Consider the following 16,803-nt stretch of genomic DNA (forward strand, 5'->3'; position numbering starts at 1 on the left):
ACTTTTGGAAAATTTCAATTTGCCCCTAAATCGAACTACCTGGAGCACATGGACTGTCGGGGTTGCCTGCAAACAAGAATTTCTTTATTTGGAAAAGAGATTTTGATTCCTTTCGTTGATTAATTTCCAGAGATAGCCTCCAAAGCTATCAATTCCTTCCATGGCGGACAAAACGAGGCCACCCAGTACATTGACGGTTTACCTTTACGTTCCAAACATTATCGGTGAGCAGTGTTCGATGATGTTTCATGATTTTTCTAGTAATGATGTGGTGATATTCTTTATTTGGTAAATCAATGAGTTCTTTCAGGGTACGTTAGGATATTGATGAATTGCTTTGCTTTTGCGATATGCTTCAAGGACAAAATTCTATTCTCTATTCTGTATTTTGTCAGGTGTGGATTTTATTTCTAGCTGATGTTTTTTGTTTTTAATTTATCTCACATTATCGGTTGTTTAATTGCATTTATGGATTTCTTTTAGCTTTGTCTGTGATGCTTTGGATGGCTGGTTTGCTCGTAAACTGAATCAAGGTTAGGGTTTATGCTTGTTGATTTATCAGTCGATGTCAAATTGTTGTCTTGTGCCCTAATCTGGATGAACTTTATTAGTTATACTTGGGTTCTAACGTTTCATAATGTTCAAGGGTATTTCTTTCCGTTGAATCTGATGTAATTTAGAACACAAGTATAATGAATGAATTTCTTGGGGTCAATCCGAGGTATATTTATATTTTGAAGTATACTTCTCTCGAGGTGTAAGGAGGTATATCTCATGTATATCTGTCAAGAACACATTCGGAAAGTTTCCAACACAATACAAGATAATATTTGGAACTATATTTCCATCGTAATTGAAATAATCTAATGATGCCTCCATTCGTAGCATTTCACCCCTGTCTATCCCAGCCTGCTTGTTACATTTGAATGGACTTTAAAACCTTAATTTGATTTATACAGTTTCAACTTTTGGAGCAGTTCTGGACATGGTTACTGACAGGTATCCGCCGTCTAAATTTTGTAGCGCCTTCTACATGTTATTTTACCCCTGGTTTCACCTGGCACGTGTATGGTTATCCACGTGTGATTGCTAAGTTAAATCTTAATTGGGGTGTTTCTCAACAGGATAAGCACAGCTTGTCTCCTGGTGATTTTATCGCAAGTTTATAGGTGATTTTTTTAAAACGTTAGTTCGTGCTGTTTGAGGTTTATTTACTACGTTATGAATTCTCACTTTTGAAATCCAGGCCTGGATTTATTTTCTTGTCGCTGCTTGCTCTAGATATAGCCAGCCATTGGTTGCAAATGTATAGGTATTTATTTCCTTGTTTAATCACTCTTTGAACTCTGTTTTAAATTTTATTGAACTGAATAGAACTAGGGATCATGTTAAGGTGGTCAAATTTTCTTATGACCTAAAAGCCATGTAAGCTTCTCACAGATTTTGATATTTTATTTTCACTTGCCATTGTTTTACAGCACCTTCTTGGTGGGAAAAAGTAGCCATAAGGATGTCAGAGATAGCAGCAATTGGTTATTCAAACTTTACTACGGGAACCGCAAATTTATGTGTTACTGTTGCGTCTCATGTGAGGTAAATGTTTTCAATAATATGTACCAGAAATAATTTGTTCCCTTTTTGATAGGTTTAGTTTATTGAACCCGTTTGGTTATCAGGTTCTTTATATTCTTTTATTTCTTCTAGCGGAGGAGAATGGTGGTCTCATTGATGTAAGCCTTATCTTCTCAATTGCATTGATTTTTTGCACCCAAGATTGATAATGTAATACTGATGCACCTGTGATATTTTTTCCTTCAGGTTCTAGCGAATGCTGCAACACAAAATTGGTTCTATTTGTCATCTCTTACCTTGGTTATTGTTGGATGGTTAATCAAGCAGATAATTAATGTTATACAGGTGTGCAACTTAGCCTCATTGTTTTTAGAGACAATTTTTAATTTTCCACACAATGATCGATGTTGCATGATGCTGAGTATTAGATTTGCATATCTATAGATTTGTGATTTCATCTCGAATCTTGATTCTAACTACGAGATCAAACAGATGTAGATGACTTCATAGTACATTGGCGGGTTGTGAGAATAGTAATTGAATTTTTTGTGGAGGATATTCAAATTGTGTACTGGGTCGAACGGGAAAGGCATGTATGTACCATGGTCAGGGCCCTGAACTTGATTCACTTCATAGCATCATTAGATATTTTCCTATCAAATATTTCTTTGAAAGTTACTGAATGTCTTCCTTGGTTCTTTCCGCATATGCTTCCTTTATTTGACTGATTCATTCATTTTATGGTGGCAGATGAAGACTGCGGCTGATGCTTGCATAGTCTATGACATTAATAAGAAGCAGTAGGAATTATTTCTGCAGCTACAACTCTTGCCAAATGACCCTTGCCGCTATGTTTGTTTTTGCAAACATTTCTGAGTTTACACTTTGGAACCAGCTGCAGATTATGTGCACGTATCCAAACTCTAGGCGAATATCTTAAACTTGGGGAAGCACAAGTTTTAAAAGGGTGTGCTGTTCTTATGTTCTTATGTAAAGGGGTTCTTTCCCATAGGTGTATATGAATCGACGTTGAATAACCTTGACCCCTTAGATGATGTTACTTAATAAGCTTGGTATTGAGATGCTTTTTTAAAAATATATATATATATATTTTATTTTTCCTTTTAAATAATGATTTGATGACCATATCCACGCTTGAATGTTGCAATAGGCTAAAACTTGTAATGAATATGCAGAATCACCATCATTTCTCAAGCAAAAACATGATAGACCTAACTTCAAGAATCACATTTGACATATAGAGCTACAAGGCCGGCCTCCCTATTCTTCCATTTATAACAACATAAAAATGAAAATCTCACCCAGGCACAATTCAATACAAGCTTATTCCAAAAAACTCACTGATCAAAATGGCAACCCCCAAACCAATTGCAACGAGAGAAGATGCCCAAGTGAGTTTTTCAGTTACTCTAGGTATCCTTTCCTTGAGCGCTTGACTACATGACCCAATAAACATTGTATAGCTTCCCATAGCGAAAACAGTCCCAACCAAGAACATGAACAGAAACGCAGCACCAGCCAAACGAGAAGGCAATGCAAGTGCCGGTAAGATCATCATCAAAGCATCCGGCTGCAATCCATGGACAATCCCTGTAGCAAACGTAGTAAAACCAAATTTCTTCTTTCCAATTGAAGGGCTAGCGATCATTTCATATCCACTGACATCCTCACCATTTTCCAGGACAAGACACGGGGAGGGTACTTCTGATGCTTCCCTTATTCCCATGGCTCCAATAACGAGTAGAGTAAACCCAACCACTCTCGTGCCCCAAGTTCTCAAGATTTCAATATGTAGCTGATCTTTCAAAAGTAAGAAGAGTAAGCCAAATATCAACTGTCCCGCATCGTGTCCGCATCCCCAAAGGGCTCCAACAGCAGCACTTTCCATCCTCGTGCAGCCAATTGAAAGTGGAGCCAAGGCAGCAAGATGGTCGGGACCCGATAATGTGTGCAAGCAACCTGCAAAGAAGCCAGTCCATGCGCTGCTCAGTAACTCACTGCGAATAAGACTAGTCCCTGCAGCAACTGCTGCTGGTACTCCGGTCTTGGCTGCATTTGGGAAACTAGCAAACGCCGGTGGCACATAAACTGGGTGGAGTAACGTCAAAAGGATTGCAGATAATAATATCACTGCCCCTGCATTAACTACCTGAAATACATCGAGAATAATTACTAATAAAGATATCAGAATCTGTTAAAAAGGGGAAAAAACATATGGGACAACAATAACAACATATTGAAATAATTTCAAATTGTCCTGTCATGCAGGTAGTCGAGAGAGCCTAGATCCCACTGTCAATTTTATTTTCTTAGAAAACGTTCCAAGGTGCAATCCTTTTGCATTCTAATCTTTGTTCCTTCACCTAGACTTACATTAGATATTTTCTACATGAGTTTTTCATAATCAGTAATTAATGATGTATTTCATGCATAATATTAATCTGGAGGATCAGAAGGTTTGGCAAGATAATAAAAAAGACAGTCTGCCGTCATAGATTAGACCCTCATGTTCCAACTAGTTCTCGCGACCAGTTTTTCTGTAAAGCTTGCATGTTATATCTACCAAAACTAGTCTTCACTGCAGAAAAAAAATAGACCAGTTTTTCTGTAAAGCTTACATGTTATATCTACCAAAACTAGTCTTCACTGCAGAAAAAAAATAGACCAGTTCTGTTAAAAAATGGAAAAAGAGCATGGAAAACGAGAAGCAACAACTATAACTGATGAACATCTTTCTTCGGAAGGGTCTACTGTCTATCGGTCCTCAAAAAATGGTGAACGGAAAAATGCCATAACTACTTCCTACTTGTATTGAAAACAATAGAGACACACAATCGTTGTTGTATAAGTACCACCCCACCTCATGTTACCTGTGAAACAAAATCCTCCATGGAATAAAATTTCGTGACATCCCAGCTAATTGTGCCATGAGTGATCTCAACTCCTTAGATGATCAAGACGTATAAATATACCACATGCAAATTAAAGGGACAGAATGGCTTTGAATTTAGTAAACTACACAATAGGGACAGGCGAACTTTGACAATAAACAGTGATTTACACACGAAATTAAGGAGGCACCGATTCAAGATGGCTGAATAACTTTCATAGCTAAATCCCAAAATACCAATTCATCCTCCATTTTCAAGAAAAAAGGAAAACGGGCGAAATTCCGGTTTTTGGCTCTTAAAGTAAAGGTGACAGAATAAATGCCAAAACTGGATCAAGGAACTCAATCCAAAAGAATCACAATCACTCAAAAACTAAACTGTCACACAATTAATACCTTTCGCCGCGGGGAATATACCAGAGGTATTAGTCTACGAAAATGAGGCTTAGGCGCCAGCCCACCAGTCGAATCCCCGGAAAGCGACAACTTTTCCCAGGTTTCAGGGGAGACCAAAGACGGCTCTCGGAGACTGCAAGATAGCGAGTTGACCCGAAGTGTCTCGGGGAGTGGAACCCAACGAAATGAATCCGACGAGAAAGCCATTTTCCTGGCGAAAAAAACAAGGGGAGAAGAACTGGGCTTCAAGTTATAATGAGGTACGGCCTTGGAGTGAATTAGCCTCTCCATTCTGAATCCTGAAGCCCCAACAATCCCTCGAATTCAGGAGCACAAGAATTTTTGCAATGAGAAAGAAGACAGGAGAAGGTGAAGTTGAGAAGGATAAACTGCCCACCAACTTCTTTGCTACATCCAAAAGTGCCAGCTCTCTGTGCCCACCAGTTTAGCCAAACCATATCTTGTACTTCTCTCTCTGATTTATGACAACGTCAACGCGGCGGTTTGGCCAAACCTCAAGTCTGCCGCCAAAGAAAAGTAGGACTCGAAATCCAAACCCGTCCATCTCTTTTTAGATCCGTTCCGCTCCACCCTGCCCGCACGCCTCCATACTTGACGGTTTCAGCTCGAGTTAGACCCGTAAACAAGCTATATATTTAATTAAAAAACCTTAAATAAATTGTTATTACTAATACAATATAAATACACACATATATATAGGGATATCAATGGGTCCGGGTAAACCCGTAATGGACCTGCGTGTACTGGAGTGGGTTTGGGAATACTAAATAGGTCATGGGGTGGGTCTCGGGTCTAATTTTTCAGACCCGTCCGGATATGGGGCGGGTTATGGGTCCTATAATACCCGCCTCATACCCGTCCCATATATGTGGATATAAATACTCTAGGGTTTTAGTTTTAATAATTTTCATTTTTTTTAGTAGCTCATCTCAACCATAACGGTCTTAGCTATTCCTATGTCAACTGTTTCATTTGAATCTGCTTTTAGTAATAGTGGAAGAATAGTTGGTCTTCATCTTAGTAGACTTAATCCAACGACTTTGGAGGCATTGATGTGCTCGCGAAGATGGTCGTGGGGTGAGGTGAAAGGTAAATAAATCACAGTTTAATTTTGTTATTGTACTTTCATTTTAATTTTTTTATAGTACTTTTTCTTTTTAAATTACATTTTTTTACAATTTGAAAGTACACTTTTATTTTTTCAATGTACTTTCTCTATTTAATTTTGTAGTTAATTCTTCAAGTAGATTACCAACTTGTCCCACCATTCTTGATGAAGAGGAAAATGATCCCGAAAAATGTGTCCGAAATATTTCCCACTCGCTGATTTTATATTGATCTGTTTAAATTATGTTATGACTTATTTTTGGGGATGTCAAGATTTTTTGGAGAGCTATTAACTCTTTTTTATGTAATTCTTTATGTCGTGAAAATACTTTGTTTTTTATTATTAAGTGTGGTCGAAGACATGAATTAATTTTCACAATGTTGTATTTAGAGGTTTGTCTGTTTCATAATTCAGTCATGTGAGAAGAAAGATTACTTTTTTATTTTAAAAAAATTCGGGTCTCACGGGTCTACCCGGCTCCGTTTCGTATTTAAGGTGGGGTGGGTCCGAAGAATATTTAACCGGGGTGGGGCGGGTAATGGGTCAAAGTTTTTTTCATGGGGAGGGTCTTGGGTTTAGCCAAACCCGCCCCATACCCGCCCCATTGACATCTCTACATATATATTATTAATTAAGTCATGATTGGATCGATGAATTTGAATGATAGATTTTAAATTTTTTTTAAGATGAACAAAATTTAAGTAGATTTCGAATCAACTTCATGTTAAATTATACATGTGTATCATTTAAAATTCATTACTCAAATTCCACTCTAAATCAAATTCATCCACAAATCGCAATCTAAATGATACGTTGGTGTAATTTTATAAACTTTTTAAACATTTTATTTTCTTAAAATACTATTATATGACTCTTTCATGAACGGCGGATATGCTTGGACCGCTAAAAAAAAACTTGGTGGGTGTCACATCTTTCATTAATACTTAGATCTTAAGCCCACAATATTAAGAAAAGTCCAACCTTTGAATAACACTAATAATAATAATAATTATTATTATTTTTTTTTTTACCAATTGAATATATTGGAATTTATATTATGTGGATAGTCAAGGTTGTTGGATTTCAAAAGAATTGGGCCTTTTACAAGCAATAAGTTATTGGGCTTGGGTTCAACAACCGATGGGCCTACGCAGTAAAGTGTTGCTATGTGAAATGATGTAGCAACTTTGGAAAGTCGCATTTTTATATAGCAATTAGCTTCTCATAAGTGTGTGTATATATATATACCTTACACTATACACGTGCGTACAAGCTCTTTCGATCGATTCTCTTTGTTGTTTCTCTCTCTTAGGGTTTGGGGTTATCCAGATTTCTCCGATAGCAAAAACGATGTCTTCCGCTGACGCTTCTCAGAAGATTATCGTGCTGAAGAGCTCCGACGGGGAGACGTTCGAAGTTGAGGAGTTGGTGGCGCTGAATCGCAAACCATTAAGCATATGATCGAGGATAACTGTGCTGATACGACTATACCTTTGCCCAACGTTACATCCAGGATCTTGGCCAAAGTGATCGAGTATTGCAAGAAACACGTGGAAGACGCATCTAAATCTGATGCTGACGGTGGGATGTGCTCCTCCGACAAAGTCGTTGACGATGAACTGAAGGCGTTTGATACTGAGTTTGTGAAGGTTGATCAGGGCACGCTTTTTGATCTTATCTTGGTAATTCCTCTAACTTTCGGTCGGATTGGCTGGTTTTCCCCTTGATTCTGATGTTTGTTTGAAGTTTGATGCTGTCGGTGTTTGTACAGAGTTTTGTTTGGTGATTTTGTGTCCACAGTTATTAATAGTGCAAACTGCAAGGGGTATTTAGGCGCTGCATACATGTGTCATGGAGCCTAGGTCTATGGCACAAATGTGTGTCCTGGGCTCCTGGATCATGGCACGAATCTGCACTTGTGTGTCCTTGAACTGAAGGGATGGAATTGCAAATAATATGTTTAAAATTTAGAAATATGAAGGAGAAATATGTCTTAACATACAGTTATTACTACAATAAGCAAATTTTCTTCATTATTTCAGTCACTGTTTTTTTGAAGTGTAATTAAAATGCACAATCTTCAAGTGTAACGTACATAATACATAATGGGCCTTTAATGGGCGTGAAGGTATGTCTCTTGGCATGTGCTTGGGTCCAAAGGTTGTGCATGGGCTTGTTGAGAGTTTTCAGAACTATGATTTCTAAATTGTAATTCTGCATAATGTGAGGTATATGATGCTTTACTGCTTTGAGTTTTATGGTTTTAGGCTTAACTTTTCGTTTATGGCACACAGCAGCTATGCACATAATCCATATGATCTATGTGACACTGTGAGTTTTTACATAATGATCTCTGGATTTGGTCGTGATAGTTGGAATTGAGATTGTCTATCAGTTTTACAGTGATGTGTGATGACTATCTTCTGATTTTCTGTTATCCTTGTACTGTGATACTCTTATCAATTTAAAATTTTGTTTAGGCTTACTGATTAAGATATTTCTAGTGCATTATTTCTCAAGTCCTTCAGGAATTTGGTAATATGCGGCTAGCAACAATTGATTCTTGTGATATTGTTGGCTTCTTGCTCTTTGTGAATTCTGATCAAATAATCAATAGCATCTTTCATGCTTATTGGTGCCACTGTCAACGTGCTATTCCCTTGTATTGGATGGTAGGCATTTGGTTTTGGTCTGTTACGTTTTACCCGTTCAGAATGATACTCCAGATATAACTCATAAGACAGCTCTTATGAGTTTATGGTAAGAGTTGCTGCAATTTATTATTCTCGGCGTTATGTTACTCTAAGCCTAATTCTTTTCAGGCTGCAAACTACCTGAACATTAAGAGCCTGCTTGACCTAACTTGTCAAACTGTTGCCGACATGATCAAAGGAAAGACGCCAGAGGAAATCCGTAAGACATTTAACATAAAAAATGACTTCACCCCAGAAGAAGAAGAGGAGGTTCGAAGGGAGAATGCATGGGCATTTGAATGATGTCTATAATTATATAAGTAGGGTAGTCTTATGGTGTTTCGGTACGTGGTGCATCCTTTTCCTTGTCAGGGCATGTTACATATATCGGTCTATGGACGGTTGGAATTGTTATTGCAATTCCCTTTATCACGTATGTTGAATGTTACTTCTGAATTTATGTGATACTTATGTGCATGGAATGGAATTTGATCATCTTGAAATATTTTTGGCTGCGTGATTATGCCCATAATTTTTTCTTACTAAAACTAGCGGCCTCGTGTTTTCTACCCTTTGCACCTTCTCTCTCAGGAAATAGTAGCGCAGCTATGGACCCACACGCAAAATTGGGTGTGTTTTTAAAATGAAACCGATGAATTTATTGGGCTCTAGTTGTGAGATGTGCTCTGACTTGACTTGTCAAATGTTCAAAGAGTAATTTAATCTTTTTTCCATAATCTTACTCAGGGTTCATGTTGAAATCAATAATATATCAGTGGGTCAATTGCTTCGATGCTTCTTGTAAGATTTAGGCATAAAATCTCTTATAAGATGGCGTGTGATTTTTTTAAAAATAAAGATATATTAATTATTAATATATTTTAGAAATTTTGCATTTTAAACTTTTTAAGAATCGGCCCATAATTTAGCTCGATTTACATTTCTCGTTTTAAGCTCGAAAATCTATGAAACTATTATGTAATTGTGAAAAATTCAGAAGTTTGGATCCGAGCTTCAATTTTGCTAGGCCTTGTGTCGACACGTCAAGCCCAGCTTCTGCAAATGCCTGAATCTTGATGTAGGTGACACGTGTGGGCTGGGTGTCCAGACTGTATTATGTATGGGCCATCAGTCCGTGACTAGTGTCAGATGGGCTCAGTTCTTGTCCCATTCATGGGGTTCTGTACTCTCTATGATCCTACAACCCTCCAAACTCGTTCTTTTGGGGAAATTGGCCTTAGTCCTTATCGAGTATTTTTTAAGCACCACATTTTCACATGAAGTATACCACATTTTGTATGACATATTACCACAATTTTGTGGGTATGGACTACATATAACTTACATTAAAACTTTAACATTTTATTAATATAAATAATTATTAAAACAGACCAAGACACCAAAGTTAGTTACTCTAAAGATCTTAAACTTAATAAAATATTATAGATACGAAGTCTACTGACCAATCAACACACCTCACATATATTGATGAAATGTTCACTCTTAAATGCACTCTTTAGATCGTATTACAAGGATAAAGTTTTATTTTTTGCCTATCTATCTATTGATTGTTGGGGATTTAATAAAAATAAATCTATAAATTATGTTATTGGATTCATGTATCACAACATGTCATAATTCATGTCGAATTATCATAAAATATTAATAACAGTAAACACGTATCAGAATATATTGATTTATCTAGTGTTGGAGTTATAGATCTTCTAAGACAAAAAATAACCGACCATCTTATTCTTTTATTAGACGAAAAACGTGAAAAATCTAGAATATGTGTACCTATATATTCGTTGTGTATAGGGGGATCATAACCATATATTTAACATCATCAGTCTTAGGTATATCATATAAAACTTAATAAGGTTGATTTTTTACACATGAAATACGTCATATCAAATCATTTAATATTTTGAAAACTTATATTTTTAATTAGATCATTTTATTTAATCTTTTTATTCACCTGTAAGTAATTAAATCATACGATCCGACAAAATAATTCTCAAACACTCTAGAAATAAATGATATGTTCGAAATGGTTTGGCTGTCCTCTTAAAAACAATAATAACTCTTGGAATTCGAATAAAGTCGCGTGCATATGACAACCATATCCATTTTTGTGCAATAAAACTAATTTTATGCTATTGTTTCAACATGTCGATTTTTGATATTCCCACGTGCACACACATGCTTCATATCTTGCATGCACATGGGACTCAACAATCTTGTCCTTTTCAAATACAAAATAAATTACGAATATTTAATTAGCGGAATTAATAATTTAATACTAAAACAAGACTCTTATCTGTATTATATAATATAAATAAAGATAAAATGTATCAAATAATAAATAAGAAAAAAAAACATACAAGGGAGTTCGATTGTCGGTTCGAAACACATTCAGTTGAGGTACACCATATATGCTTACGACCGTTATTTCCATCCATGACACGTGTCAACATAATTGATTTTTTCGAAATTACAAAAAGATAATGAGTAAGATCACTCGTCAGACGGTCTCACGAATCTTTATCTGAAAAATGTGTCAATCCTACCGATATTCACAATAAAAAGTCATACTTTTAGCATAAAAAGTAATAATTTTTCATGGATGACCCAAATTTATTTATATTCAAATCATAATTATGTCACAAACAAACTTCGACATTTACTCTAACTTATGAGTTAATTTGGTGGAATAGATTTTTAATTCGATTTAACTCATAAAAAATTAACTTTTTTTTTTCAAAAATATTAAGTATTATATATAAGTATCATATTTTCAAATATTTTGTATTGATTTTCATCCGAAAATACAATTATGTCGTTAATACCAATATTCGTTGTACAAATTTGAATATTTAAAAATCATATATTATCAGATGTAAAATATCTGACGTTCTGATATCATATCTAATATTATATTTTTAATGTTTTGTACAAATTTTCATCCGAAAAAAATACATGTGAACTCAAAGAGTGCAAACAAATTTTTTTTTGGATCAAAAAGTGCAAACACATAACTTTATGACAAAAACTGAATGAAAATTTAAGTTTGAGTGTGATGATTTCAACCAATTTACCCTTTGAATCATTGAATTTATCGAATTTCGTATTTAGATTGAGAAAATCAGTGAAATACTTGCGTTGAAGGGAACCTCAAAAATTTCAATAATCAGATTTAGAAAATTAATTTGAAAAGGAAATGTAACCGTTGGATTAAAGCGGCCCCACAAACCGAAGCCCAGAGCACAGCACGAAGCACAGATAATTAACCAATCCCATCACATGGTCTTCCTGTACATTGGGCCCCACACAAATTATTTTTATTCCCAAAATGCCCTTACTTTATGCATAAATTCTCCACTCTCCATCCACTGCTCAGAAAAAGTTTTTACTCTCTCTTCCATTTCCTGTTAAACTCTGTATTTTCGAGCGTGGAAAGGGAAGAAATTTTTACCCGAGAGAGCGAGGAAGGAGGATGACGAAGGAAGCGAGTGAAGAGGGGCATGTCCACCACCCGGGGAAGGACTACGTGGACCCGCCGCCGGCGCCGCTTCTTGATTTGGCGGAGCTCAAGCTGTGGTCCTTTTACAGAGCACTCATCGCGGAGTTCATCGCCACCCTGCTCTTCCTGTATGTGACAGTCGCAACCGTGATTGGACACAACAAGCTTAGCGCCGCCGACCAATGCGACGGCGTTGGGATCCTTGGTATTGCGTGGGCCTTTGGCGGCATGATCTTCATCCTCGTTTACTGCACCGCTGGGATTTCAGGTAACATTAGTAGATCCTGATGTCGAAGCCCTTGAGATTTCTGCTCTCTCTCTCTTTCAGTTCTCTACTGAGCAATTCTTCTAGTCAGACCCATTGAAATATTTGTTTTTATGATGCGATTTCCATGTCGTTTCATTCTACATGTATCGATTTTATTTTTCGTTTCAGGTGGCCACATTAACCCAGCGGTGACATTTGGGTTGTTTCTGGCGAGAAAGGTGTCTTTGATCAGAGCTTTGGGTTACATGTTAGCACAGTGCTTGGGCGCCATCTGTGGCGTCGGCTTAGTGAAAGCTTTCATGAAAAGCTTCTACAATAGGCTGGGGGGTGGCGCTAACTTTGTGCAGCCAGGATACAACAAGGGCACCGGTCTAGGCGCCGAGATCATCGGAACCTTCGTGCTTGTTTACACCGTTTTCTCCGCCACCGACCCCAAGAGGAGTGCCCGTGACTCTCACGTTCCTGTAAGAACAAAAGCAAACTCTAGGTTCATGAGTTTTTGAAGTTTCATGAAGATTCTCGAGTGATTTCTTCTCTTTGCATGTGTAGGTTTTGGCTCCACTTCCAATCGGTTTCGCAGTTTTCATGGTCCACTTGGCCACCATCCCCATCACCGGGACCGGCATCAACCCAGCCAGAAGCTTAGGAGCCGCCGTGATTTACAACCGGCAGAAAATATGGGATGACCAAGTAAATTTCTCCTCATAATTTAATTTTAATTATTTAACAAACAAGTTCGCAAGCATGCGAGATTTTACACTAAATATATTTTTGCGTGCAGTGGATTTTCTGGGTTGGGCCATTCGTGGGAGCGTTGGCTGCGGCAGCGTACCACCAATATATCCTGAGAGCCGCCGCCATTAAGGCTTTGGGATCTTTCAGGAGCAACCCCACCAACTGATTCAGCTTGTAGCAGCAATTCAAGTGTGGAAGCGAAATGGAATGAATTTGGTTGATTTATGTACGTCTGTGTGTGTAATGAGAGGAGAATGCATGTGTGTGTTAATTATGAGTTCCTTTTTTCTTTTTTAATCTCGTATTTTTTTCTTAAGTAACCATTTATTTTATGTGAATATTATTTATTTTGGCATGAGTCAGCAGATAAATAATTTTATATAAACTTCGTCCCATAATTTTAGTTTTTATTTCATAAAATTTGAGAACGAATCTCTTTGGAGTCCACCTTGAAAATCCCTTGTTTTTACGGGCAGTGGCGGTGCCAGAAATATGGCTTCGTCCGGACTGAAATTTAAACTCTAAAATCTTTTAATATTTTAAATTGATCTACCGGCTAATATCATATTATTTCAAATTTTTACAAAATTTACATATCCATTTTTTTTTAAAAAAAATTGGATCGCCTGGGCAAACAACCATGTGGTTCCGCCTCTGTTTATAGGTAGTTTGTTTAGTCCGTCTCATGTATCAATAAAATTTAATAATTTTGATATTAAATTATTTTTTTATATTAATAACTTAAATAGATTATTGTTAAAAAAAAGTAACCATGATCATTTGACCTAAATTTCATTGATCACGGGGCACTAGTTGTGGCCATCTGTTTTAGGCAAAATAACTGTGTGAGACAGTCTCATGGATCGTATTTTGTGAGACATATCTTTTATTTGGGTTATCAATTAAAAAATATTACTTTTTATGATAAGAGTATTATTTTTTATTGTGAATATCGGTAGGGTTGACCTGTCTCACATATAAAAATTCGTGAGACCGTCTCAGAAGAGACATACTCTCTTTTTTAAATCTAAATATAAAACCACATAATTAAATTAACTGTCTGGTTGACCAAAATCCGAAAACAATGGGTAAAATATTGGTGACTTTCGCCATTACATCAAACGCCAGTACTCGTTAATATAATCTTCACCAGCTGCCTATAAACTTGGCCCCAATGAAGTTGCACCTTTTGGCATAAAGACAAGCAAGCTATAGGACCTGGACCACTAAGAGCAGGAGATAAATGAGTCACTTCAACTTATGTCCTCGAATCTTTCCTTGTCCAATTGTTTTGGACTAGAAAGCAAAATTTGACAGAGATATTTATTCTGATGAACTATGCCATTTGAAAGACCGTATGCATGCATATGAGGTAAAATTCTTTCGTGGGAAATTATATAATTTTTTTAATTATATAATTTTTTTGGCATGACCACTCTCACAATTTGAAAATCCTTAAAAAAAAAAACTCCAGAATTTGAAAACCACAGTAAAAAGCAGATCCAATTAAAGGTTAAATAGAAATATGTTAGAATGAAGATTCAGAATAATTAAAGATAAGTGTTCAAGTCTCAATTGTAAGTGGGAAATGTCATATCGTAATTTTTTTTTAAAAAAACTCCGAGTCTCTATTTCGGGATCTCCCAAGACTGTTTCCCATAATAAAATGGAACTGGTTATTGATAAACATGGCTCAAACCTGAGCAAGCGGGCTGCAAGACTCACAGAATGCACATATACGCATGTATATTTATGTGCTATGAGTTTAACAGAATGTTTTATGCGACCAATGGCTATATGTAAAAAAATTTGAGCAATTCACAGATGAACTACTGACAAAGAAACAAAATATCCATCGATACAAGATTGCGATCGAAAACATTCTTCAAAATCAATTTTTACACAGCCGCAACAGGCTCTTCCAGCACTTTATTCTGCTTGGGACAAAGAAAATTAAACACAACGTGCATCTTGGGAACTGAAGCAATTGTGCGCCTGTGTCTAATGGTGAATCCTACCCTGGCAAGCTTTAAAATTACCGGTTGGTCATCGTCTGGGTGGTTCCCCTGAGAATAAGAGCGCGTTCAAGATCAGTCAAAAGAAACTACAAAATGGAAAAACTGCACAGAAAACATAAATGGTAGCAAATATTTCGAGTTTAAATATTTATTTCGGATAAAGCATAAGCATTCAAGAGAGTTTTCCATATGGCGACGTGATATGAGATAGTATACATTTTCAGGCATTAACAATGTGTGCGTGCGTGCGTGCGTGCGTGCAGGGGAGGAGAGAGTAGAAGTTTCTTGAACTTGAGACACCGAGGCTCGCTTGGGTAAATGTCACTTTCTATCTTCACCAAGCTGCTCGTAGTCGCCATCTAGTAAAATTCAACTGTGCGTAGATTAAAGAATCGGATCGAGTTGAACTGTTCTTTCTGGATATTTTAAGTTAGAAAAGGTGGAAAAGATTTTTGGCTGATGCGGAATGAGGATTCAGGGTTTTGTGATGCTGGCAATCTCTTTTTTATCCTCATCAACCCACGTCGTATTTTAATTTTTTCCTATATAAAATACCTTGATTGACACTTGACTTAAAATATCACGTGACATGGTCTCACAAATATATTTATATGAAATGAGTCGATCTGATCCATAAAAGTAATAATTTTGGTATAAAAATACTATTTTTTCATAAGTTGAGTCAAACATTAGATTCGTCTCACAAAATTTACATATGATACAGTCTCGTATGAATTTTCTGAATATAAAAAGTTCAAGTAAAAATTAAATATCATTACAATAAAGCTTAGTTGAATTTAATCAAATTTATATGAGACTATTTTATTGATTATATTAATCCATCGCTATAAGTTTTTTATAGTTTAATTTTTTTTATAAAAACATTCTTGATAAAACTATAAATATTTTTAGCTAAAATGTAGCGTTTTAGTTCATTCTTAAAACGAAAACCGATGTAATTTTTATACTTTTTTGTTTAATCTTAATTTAATTGAGCGGACTTATAATTAATAATTAGCTTCATATCCAAATTTAAAAATTTATATAAGATTATTTAAAAGAATATTCCCCTTTCAATATCATTTTAGGTTCTCAATATTAATAATAATACAGTAAATACACTTCAAATATTACAATTATATAGATTAAAACTGGGGTTCAAGAAGTCCCACTCTGAAATGGGCTGCATAATAACTGGACAATATAAGTTGATCCAATAGAGACCCAATGGGCCAAATTAACGGGCGAATACCACAACCGTATTGGATTAGACACATATAAGTTGTTAGAAAGGATTCCAAGTCGTCGTCTCATAATCAATCGTTCCTGGTTAAAATTTAATTTTAATTAATTATCATAAATGGTATGTAAAATGATGGATGTAGAATTGTGGGGCCCTTAGCTCCTAATCGTTATTACAATGCAATCTGATTAGGGTTAATTAATTACAGCGGAAAAACGAGTTTAAATTTTCTTTACAATGAGCCCAAATCATTTTATTTGAATACTAAAAATAGTATTACATCTTACATCATAAACATGCCCACACGTAATCAAA

At 36.1% G+C, this 16,803-nt stretch overlaps 3 protein-coding genes and 1 pseudogene across 4 annotated transcripts; 3 read left to right on the forward strand and 1 right to left on the reverse strand.

Annotated features, from left to right (window-relative positions):
- LOC142530806 (CDP-diacylglycerol--inositol 3-phosphatidyltransferase 1-like) lies at positions 1-2,668 on the forward strand. Its single transcript, XM_075636647.1, has 10 exons — positions 1-224; positions 311-395; positions 484-533; positions 960-999; positions 1,125-1,169; positions 1,247-1,312; positions 1,479-1,593; positions 1,677-1,730; positions 1,819-1,917; positions 2,323-2,668. Exons 1-10 carry the CDS (start codon positions 161-163, stop codon positions 2,374-2,376), a joined length of 672 nt encoding a protein of 223 aa, XP_075492762.1. The 5' UTR covers positions 1-160; the 3' UTR covers positions 2,377-2,668.
- A 64-nt stretch (positions 2,669-2,732) lies between these two features.
- On the reverse strand, positions 2,733-5,462 carry LOC142530805 (chloroplast protein FOR GROWTH AND FERTILITY 2-like). Its single transcript, XM_075636646.1, has 2 exons — positions 4,880-5,462; positions 2,733-3,742 (listed from the first exon to the last, which is right to left on the reverse strand). Exons 1-2 carry the CDS (start codon positions 5,168-5,170, stop codon positions 2,906-2,908), a joined length of 1,128 nt encoding a protein of 375 aa, XP_075492761.1. The 5' UTR covers positions 5,171-5,462; the 3' UTR covers positions 2,733-2,905.
- Positions 5,463-7,258: 1,796 nt separating this feature from the next.
- LOC142531144 (SKP1-like protein 1A) lies at positions 7,259-9,206 on the forward strand (annotated as a pseudogene).
- Positions 9,207-12,105: 2,899 nt separating this feature from the next.
- On the forward strand, positions 12,106-13,522 carry LOC142531526 (aquaporin PIP2-7). 2 transcript variants are annotated; one of them, XM_075637685.1, is made up of 5 exons: positions 12,123-12,153; positions 12,186-12,492; positions 12,661-12,956; positions 13,042-13,182; positions 13,274-13,522. In XM_075637685.1, the coding sequence occupies exons 2-5, from the start codon at positions 12,198-12,200 to the stop codon at positions 13,391-13,393; spliced, it is 852 nt and encodes a 283-aa protein (XP_075493800.1). In that variant the 5' UTR covers positions 12,123-12,153; positions 12,186-12,197; the 3' UTR covers positions 13,394-13,522. The 2 variants fall into 2 exon arrangements, with proteins under 2 accessions (XP_075493799.1, XP_075493800.1); XM_075637684.1 differs by having other exon boundaries at positions 12,106-12,492.
- The last annotated feature ends 3,281 nt before the right edge of the window (positions 13,523-16,803 follow it).

The sequence above is a fragment of the Primulina tabacum genome, chromosome 17 (assembly GCF_025594145.1).
Source record: "Primulina tabacum isolate GXHZ01 chromosome 17, ASM2559414v2, whole genome shotgun sequence".
Lineage (NCBI taxonomy): Eukaryota > Viridiplantae > Streptophyta > Magnoliopsida > Lamiales > Gesneriaceae > Primulina > Primulina tabacum.